The sequence below is a fragment of the Eretmochelys imbricata genome, chromosome 6, assembly GCF_965152235.1.
Source record: "Eretmochelys imbricata isolate rEreImb1 chromosome 6, rEreImb1.hap1, whole genome shotgun sequence".
Lineage (NCBI taxonomy): Eukaryota > Metazoa > Chordata > Testudines > Cheloniidae > Eretmochelys > Eretmochelys imbricata.
In genome coordinates this window covers 14,576,796-14,585,988 of record NC_135577.1, presented here as the reverse complement: position 1 = coordinate 14,585,988, position 9,193 = coordinate 14,576,796, and the positions used below count along the sequence as shown (strand labels likewise).

The following is a 9,193-nucleotide window of genomic DNA, read 5'->3' as shown; positions in this document are numbered from 1 at the left end:
CACTTCTCCCCTACATGGTACTAAACCACAACTGCTTGAAACAAAAAAAAAAACCCGTTCTCTCTGCTAAAACTGCCAACGTCCAAAAATTCCTAACTACAAAAAATATTAAAAACTAACCCTGGTAAAAAAACAGAAAAATATACACTGGCCAAAAAAGCCTTGTAAAACCGCTTAAAAAGTGGTCTTAATTAAATGTGGGGCTTTATTCCACAGGCTGTGCCCTGTGTTTTTAAATAAGTATCTTTAGCATGTATTGTCCTTTCTGATTGGCTGTTAAATAACAAATACCAGAAAGGCCTTGTTGCCACTGCCCCCGCCATTTTCCCACTATACTATCCCCCCGTAACACATCCAAGTACAGACAATACCATATAGTCTAATAACACCCAAAAGCCAAGGCCTTCCCACTTTACTAATTTATTTAAATATTGTTTAAAAATATTTTTAATGTTCAAAATGTCCCATATAAGCAAACAATTAAATAAAACAAACCAGTCAGTAAAAGTAAAGGTATATCACATGACTACAAATAAGCCTAAAAAATTTAAAATGTAAATTAGTGGGTTTTATAATGGGGTTAATATAATGGCCATTCCAGGGCTCTGTAGTATTTATATATATAAAATGGGTCCTTATTGTTTTTGGTGACCCAATTAGTAAATAATCAAATTCATATTTAAAAAAGGTTTGTTCTGCCACCAAAAATTTACCTGTACTAAAATAGTCCCAGTAATTAATAACCTAATCTGTACCATATTGCAATATACCCCTTCCTATGCTATTCATGTCAATGCTTCTTAAAGGTACATGAAAAATTTTAAACAAATGTGGTATCGTATTTATTAAAAAAAAGTTTTAAAATACTAATTAACAGTAATTAATGTTACATTAAAAATTGTAAAATTTGTTTGGCCCTATCTCGTTTCAGGTCAATTTTAAATATATCCAAACTGCTCCAAGGGGGCTGCTGTTCTGTTGGCACAACAAAGGCCCTGGGTCTCCTCTAGAAAAAGGAAATCTGGTAAAACACCTATAAAATGGTGCCAGGAGTGCAGCAGCAATTTAAAACATTTCAAGGACAACAGCATAATAAAAAATTAAAACAGCTAAAAAAGGCCACTGGTCTTATTACTAAAGGACAGTTAACCCAGGTACAGGCTAAAGTTGGTAAATTACATGTTATCTCCACCCTTAGTTCAAGGACCCAAAAGCGGTTAACAAAAATGGTATTAAATATCACTAAGGCGAAAAAAAAAATGCAGTAAAATCTGGCATGTTCAAACATTCAGAATTTCCCAGATAACCAGCTAACAGCCATTCAAAGTAACCTTAAGCATCAGGCTTGGTCCACTGCCCTTACTAATGCTTCAAAAGTGCCATCTGATCTGTGGCCGTAAAAACAAACTTAAACGTTTTCAGGGTAAAGTTGCAGTCACTCGCAGTGCTCCTTCCAAGCCTACAGGCCAGTGAAAGGGGTGTGGGCTCCCACATACCAAATCCTGCCGGGTCCATAAAAAAATGCATAGAACATGAAACAATTCACGGTAATATTAAAAAAATTAATTCCCCTGGTATGCCTAGCCAATTTATAGTCAGTGCTCCTAAAATAACACCCAATGTTTACATAAAAATAAAAAGCCAATAAACATTTTTGGCCTTTAAAGCCCCCACAGCCTCAGTGCGTACAAAAGCTAAAGCCAAAAAAAAATGTCACGGTTTGTAACAGCGTTTGTTAAAAAAGTAGAAAACAAAAAGCGACCCTAACAAAACACCTGCTCTTCTAAGAGAAATTACAGCTGTGTAAACGTTAAGGTCACCACTTTGCAAAACATACATTTTAATTTCACCACTGCTGCAAAAAATCTTTATCTATTGGCCTGCAAATAAAGTCCTACAATTAAATCTTAGGCTTCAAATACCCTTTAATTAAGCCACCTTCATACCCGACCAATTCCAAACCCTACACTGACTCCTACCACAGGTTCAAAAAAATCTGTAAATTACAAGGCCAAATCTATGTGCTTCAAAATATATATCAAATTAAAACACATGCCTTTCATACCATCTATAAAGCATTTATCTTATGGACTAATTATAATGTATGGTGCTATGTAACTAAGGCTACAAAATAACCCCAGCTTACTATTACAATAAACACATTGTTTTTGTTTAATTTAAAAATATGTTATTGTGGTTATAAAAAACAAGAACAACAAAACTACCTTTCATGTTCATACTAATTACGCATTATCGTTACATCCAACCAAAAGTTATGGGGCTAAACCTGATCCTTTTAATCTAAAATCAAAAATACAAGGTCTAAAAAATAAAAGTTTAAAAATGATGGTTGTGCTAAAAGCACTAAAGGGGGGAGTGTGAAAAAAGGGATTTAAGTGCAGCCATCTTAGTTCTGTTAAAAAAAAAAAAGCAAAAGTCAGGCTAACTCTAACCCCTAAGAACGCAAAACTTATCAAGGCAAAGCTGGTGCAAGCGAACAAAAATTGCAAAGCAAAGCTGTTTTTAACCTTGCCTTAAAATAATAAAATGTAATTGTAGTAAAAAAATATTTAAAAGAAATAAAATATTTTAAAAAATGTATAAACAAAGCAGAGCTTTATGTAATAAAAAGGTATAAATACTTGCCTTACATTGTTTATACTTTAAAAATTAGCATAAAAACGGACACTATCCCAACGGCTGTCTTCCTTCTTGCAATTGCCTAAAAATAAAACTGTCTCTAACTTGTTGCATGTAAACTAAAAGTAAGAACTTGTTTTCTTCTACAATATCCATTTGTTCTTTTGTCCACATTGGTACTGAGCTTAAATAATTCCTCTCCCTCCATGGTATTTATCATTTACCTAGATTTCAGTAAGGCGTTTGATACAGTGCCACATGGGGAATTATTAATTTAATTGGAAAAGATGGGGATCAATATGAAAATGGAAAGGAATAAGGAATTGGTTAAAGGGAAAAGACTACAGAGGGTCATACTGAAAGGCAAACTGTCAGGCTGGAGGAAGTTACCAGTGGAGTTCCTCAAGGATCGGTTTTGGGACCAACAGCAATTGTCCTTTAAGCCAAATGCCAGAGCATCTTGCCAATTCTACGTAGTGTCACAGACCCTCATTCGTGGATCTTGAAAACAGCAATTTCTAACATTATATTTTCTGTACACAGTTCAATACAACGTAACGTCACTTGGAGTAGCTGAGTCAGAGAACTAAGGATAATGATACAGAGAATTCATTCTTCTATCTGCTGTTTATTGGTTAAAATATAATAATGATTATAATTACCAAGAAAAAATCTTCCTATATAACACCCTTTTAAAGGCATCATTTACTTCCTTGTTTCTCAGGCTGTAGATCAGGGGGTTCAACATGGGAATCACAAGGGCATAAAACACAGAGGTAACCTTGTCTTGGTCCATCAAATAGCTGGAACTGGGTCTTAAATATATACATATCAGTGTCCCATAAAACATAGTGACGACTGTCAGGTGGGAGGCGCAGGTGGAAAAGGTTTTGCGTCTCCCCTTGGAAGAATGGATCCTGAGAATGGTCACAAGGATGCACATGTAGGAGATTAGGACACCCAGGAAAGTAGTCGTGACAATTACAGTCGAGAAAGTGAAAAGTACAAGGTCAGTGACCTGGGTGTCGGAGCAAGACAGCTTCAGCATGGGGGGCACGTCACAGAAGAAATGGTTGACAACACTGGAGCTGCAGAAGGACAGACTGAATATAAATAGAGTTTGCACAATTGAATTCACAGAGCCACAGACATATGTGCCGGCCACCAACAGGACACAGTGTCTCTTGGACATAATGGTTCTGTAGAGCAGTGGATTACAGATAGCTTTGAAGCGGTCATACGCAATCACAGCCAGGAGGCAACATTCACTGGTCACAAAAAAACAGACGAAGAATAGTTGTGCCGCACACTCAATGAAAGGAATGGTTCTCGTCTCTGCTACAAAGGTCATGAGCAGCCTGGGAGCTATGGCTGTGGAATATCCAATATCTACAATGGACATCTGGCTTAGGAAAAAGTACATGGGGGTATGAAGTCGGGTTTCAACCATGATTAACGCTATCATCCCAAGATTCCCCATCAGGCTGACCACATACATCACAAGGAACAACATAAAGAGGGGGATCTGTAGATCTGGGTGATCTGTGAATCCAACGAAAATGAACTCTGTCACCGTGGTATGGTTTCTCTCTGCCATTTATTCCAGAAACTCTCTCCTCTGCTGGTGAAAAATAAAAATAAGGATTACAGTTAATCACGGGCCAATAGAGTATTGAATACAGATCCCTCATAATCCCTGTGATTGTTCCTGTGAAACAGTGTATAAACATAACACATCAAAGGACACTCCTAGGGAATGTTCTCTTTGTATTTCCCACATGCTTTCCATTAGAGATAGGATATGACCCAGCTACAGAAATATTGTATACTCTGTGTTAATATGTATGAAACCATCCAGTGGGTCAAATCTTCTATAAAATAAGAGATATATAGATTGGGAGTGTTTAGTTTAGAAGGGAGGCAAATAATCTGCTATCAGTGTACGCAAATAATCAATGCTATGGAGTTTATTCATGGTCATTGATTTTCTCTTCCTAATCCAAACGACCTCAAAGGGCACAAGGGATGCTCAGTGCCCCTTTTATATAGGTGCCTAAATAGAAATTTAGGTGCCTACTATGAGGCAGCCCCAGTGGAAAAGTTTGGTATCACTGTCTATGCAGCCTTAAAGTGTCACTGTCCTATTGGAGTCAGACATTCTTTGTCACCATGTGCATTATTTTTCCTCCCTCTTACAAATCCTCTCAAAGGTACTAACATTTGTAAGTGGTGTGGACTGTAACTGATTCTATGGTTACTTTTGACTCTCAGATTCCCAGAGCCTAGAAAGGAGAAAATGCATCTCCTAGGGATAAATACTAAGTTAACCTGTGGAACTCCTTGCCAGAAGATGTTTTGAGGGCCAAGACTATAGCAGGGTTCAAAAAAGAACTAGATAAGCTCATGGAGGATAGGTCCATCAATGGCTATTAGCCAGGATGGGCAGGGATGGTGTCCCTAGCCTCTGTTTGCCATAAGCTGGGAATGGGCGACAGGGGACGGATCACTTGATGATTGCCTGTTCTGTTCATTCCCCCTGGGGCACCTGGCACTGGCCACTGTCAGAAGACAGGATACTGGGCTAGATGGACCTTTGGTCTGACCCAGTATGGCCGTTATGTTTCTCTGGAATTTCACTGCCACATTCACAAAGAGATGCTCAAAAGATAATAATAATGACATTTCTTACCAGTCATGGTGTAGGTGTACACTCAGTAAATTCCATTGTGGTTTGTATTTGGTGGAGGAAGTTATGGGCTGGTTTGACTCCTCATTAACCAATTGACTTCAGCTGAGCTACTCTACCTTCACACTAGTGAGACTGAGATCAGAATCTGGCCAGTGACACGGTAACACAATGTGAGATCTGTGCTGATGGGCGCAAAGCATCTCATGCCCGTTTGTAATCTTTAGGATAGAAAGAAAATGAGTTGGAGATAATGTGGGAGTTTCCTAGTTACTGGAAAAAACAGAGGTCTCGGTATTCTGCATATTCCCTCTCTCTTTACATCTCTGCTAGACAAGTAAAAAAAAATGAAAATTTTAGTCAATATAGGGAACATAGGAATTGCCATACCAGATCAGATAAATGATGCATCTTATTGAGTATTGACTATGCATTGGCAGTCTTTGCAGTGTGCTTCAGGGAAAGGGACAAAGCCCTCACGGTAGGAAGTTATTCAATAACAGGCCTATAGGGGTATTTTCATCCTACATCCAGGCAATTAGTGGTTGCCTCATGCTCTGAAGCATGAAGGTTTACATCCCTTGCAAATGTCTGTATCATGCCTAATGTAACTGTTCTTAATATTCATACTGTGAATCAACCCCTCCTCCCCCGGCCTCCCAAAATAAAACATACCAAAAAAACCAACCCTGCTCAAAAAGTCTTTACGGTTGAAAACTTCAGCAACTGAAAATTAGGAAATGCCAGATTTGTGGTTGCCTATGCAACCTTAATTCTGCCCTCTTGGGTGTTTGCATTATGATAGTCTTTAATTGCATTATCACATGCTGTTTTTTCTTAAAACCACTGGACCCCTGCCTTATTCAGTGTATAGGGTAGACTAACTTTTGTGTGACTGAATAGACAACCTAAATGATGTTCTGTTAATATAGTTTTGCATATGTAATTTCCTAGGTTTTTAAAAAGACAAAACTCAATTCTGTCACAACACCTTCATTCTGCATCCTCTTGGTTTGCACCTGTAACCACCTGCACTGCATTACAGACTTCCACCACTTCTGTTACAGGCCTTTGCAAGAGCAAGCTATTTTCCTATAGATGACCAGGGAGATGTGTAGGATCTGTGGAGAGCCTGACACAGTATTCTGCCTCTCTTCCTCTGGGGAAACTGAGGGAGAGCCTGACCACATAAAATCCCCAGAGAAGGGAATGAACCACTGGGCCATATATGTAATGCAGAGGTGGCTCTCTCCTGCTCCAGTCAACTCTGGTTGAGAAGGTCCAGAAGCAGTCACTATTCCAGGTGTAACATTGTCAATGTCTGCTGCTTTTTTTGGTGGTAACACGGGCCCATCTGTTTAGAATACAGGTGTTATACTAGCGGGAAGCTTAAATTTTGCTCACAACTGAAACAAAATATGGTGACAGTGGTTATCAAAAGCTAAAACTCAGCTAAACCTGAAGAGAATTTCATGGGGAAAACAAAAAAACCAAACAAACAAAAATGCTCTTCTCAAGTCCAAGGGCTTTCTCCCAACTGAAGTTCAAAAACTTGCTGCAAACAATGGAGGTGTTTTAGCTTCTCAAAAACAAGAATCTGTTTGAATGGAAAGTGCTCGGTAACCTAATACAGAAAACACCACCAGCTCCTCCAGTAGTAAACGTCCGATTCTTTTTATGATTATTAAATATAGAGCTGATAAAGGTGCTTGATTTTGTAACCTAAACTCACACTTCATAGCTCTCTGTCCTTCTCCAGAGACTGGACCACGCAGAGCTAACAAACAGAGGCATTTTAAATCAGGTACTTCATTTTTTCAGATCCTGAGGTCCTGGACTTCATCTCCAGTGCCAATGACAAGAACCAAGAGCATTGTGTTACAAGTGGTATTAAGTGGAGACAGAAATATTATGTTCCTCCCCAAACCAGGCACAGAACCAGGTGTGTGACAAAGTTTTCTGAGGACTCTGGGTCTGATCCTCTTACCTACTGTTGTGTATCTGCCTTGACCTGCAGACTGTCAGAAGGAGATGTAGTATTGTAGACTGGAATCTTGAGTTGCCTTTAATTTATGCTGTACCCATTCAGTGTGTAAATAGAGAACTTCAGTTCTGAAAATTGTCACTGCAGCACCAGATCCTCTCGAGAATTGTTGAGTTAACACCACAATTCTTCATGCGAAAGACGACATTTGAGACTAAATAAATGAGATGGCAAAATAAGACAAAAGAAAACAAGAGATTATATTTTTTCCCTGTCTGTTATTTATCTTACACTATTTGATTCTTCTGCAAATAGATACCGTCAACATAAGCAATCCTGTAGCTTTTCCCACTGTGTATTAGTCTGAAGCAGAAAAGCCAAAAATAAATATCAGGTCAAAATATCTGAAAAGCTGATGACAGGGAATCTAATTTAAAGTCCAAAAGCAAAAGATTAAGAGAATATTTCTTCCTACTCTGTCAGAGCTGAGTGGATTAAGCCTACCTGTGGAGAAAGAGGTATGTTATCACTTATCCCAGTAGAATGGTGTGGGGCTGACACAAGGGGTTCTTATTTGGTTCGGAGGCAACTAGGGACAAAATCCCTGAAGCAGCATGAACCTCAGAATGTCAGAAAAACAACAAGGAGTCCGGTGGCACCTTAAAGACTAACAGATTTATTTGGGCATAAACTTTTGTGGGTAAAAAAAACCCATTTCTTCAGATGCATGAAGTGAAAATTATAGATACAGGCATTGTTACACTGACACATGAAGAGAAGGGAGTTACCTCACAAGTACCAATTCGATCAGGGTGGATATGGTCCACTCCCAATAATTGATGAGGAAGTGTCAATTCCAGGAGACGCAAAGCTGCTTTTGTAGTGAGCCAGCCACTCCCAGTCCCTATTCAACTCTAGTGACACCATCAGAGGACCCAACCACATCAGCCACACCATCAGAGGCTCATTCACCTGCACGTCTACTAATGTTATATATGCCATCATGTGCCAGCAATGCCCCACTGCCATGTACATTGGCCAGACTGGACACCTCCTCATCAATTATTGGGAGTGGACCACATCCACCCTGATTGAATTGGCCCTGCAAACACTGGTTCTCCACTTGTGAGGGAACTCCCTTCTCTTCATGTGTCAGGATAACAATGCCTGCATCTGTAATTTTCACTCCATGCATCTGAAGTAGTGGGTTTTTTACCCACAAAAGCTTATGCTCAAATAAATCTGTTAGCCTTTAAGGTGCCACCGGACACCGTGCTGTTTTTGTGCATACAGACAAACATGGCTACCCCCTGATAGAATGTCAGAAGAGATCATTAAAATGTCTTTTATGTCTCCTGGAGGCTGGGGTTAATAAATCACAGATTCCAAATAGAACAGCTCTAACAGGAGAGATTGAGGGAGAACCACACCAGAATATTCCATATTTCAGCAACTAGAGTGCCCACAGGAGAGATGGGAGACCCCTGGTGAAATCTCTTCTCCTTTGAGGTGGAAGGGGTAAGCATCTGTATGCTCAGAAAGAAGTAGCTGTGTGCATACTCAGAGGCAGAAACAGGCACAAAGGAGGTTTTACTGCAAAAATGTAGGTGCCAAGTGAGTTTAGGCACCTATGGGGTTTGGCCTCAGCTGAGAGCTGATTTCAGGAATAGCAATGGGGCCTGGTTCTGGATTGAGATGCCCAAAGTGTCAATTAGATTTAAGAGTACAGGTTTCATCTCTGCCATGTGCCAACACTTAGATCTGGCCTACAGCCGAAAGATTTACAGGTGTTGCTATATCTGTTAGGGATGTGCTTCTCCTCTGATATACCTATACTGGTAGAAGCATCAGTGTGGATGAAGTTATATCAATATAAAGGTGCC

The 9,193-nt window shown here is 39.4% G+C and overlaps 1 protein-coding gene across 1 annotated transcript; it reads right to left on the bottom strand.

Annotated features, from left to right (window-relative positions):
* Positions 1 to 3,298: 3,298 nt before the first annotated feature.
* Positions 3,299 to 5,436, bottom strand: LOC144266470 (olfactory receptor 5AR1-like). The gene is made up of 2 exons (XM_077819914.1): positions 5,330 to 5,436; positions 3,299 to 4,261 (listed from the first exon to the last, which is right to left on the bottom strand). The coding sequence occupies exon 2, from the start codon at positions 4,235 to 4,237 to the stop codon at positions 3,299 to 3,301; it is 939 nt and encodes a 312-aa protein (XP_077676040.1). The 5' UTR covers positions 4,238 to 4,261; positions 5,330 to 5,436.
* Between the last annotated feature and the right edge of the window lie 3,757 nt (positions 5,437 to 9,193).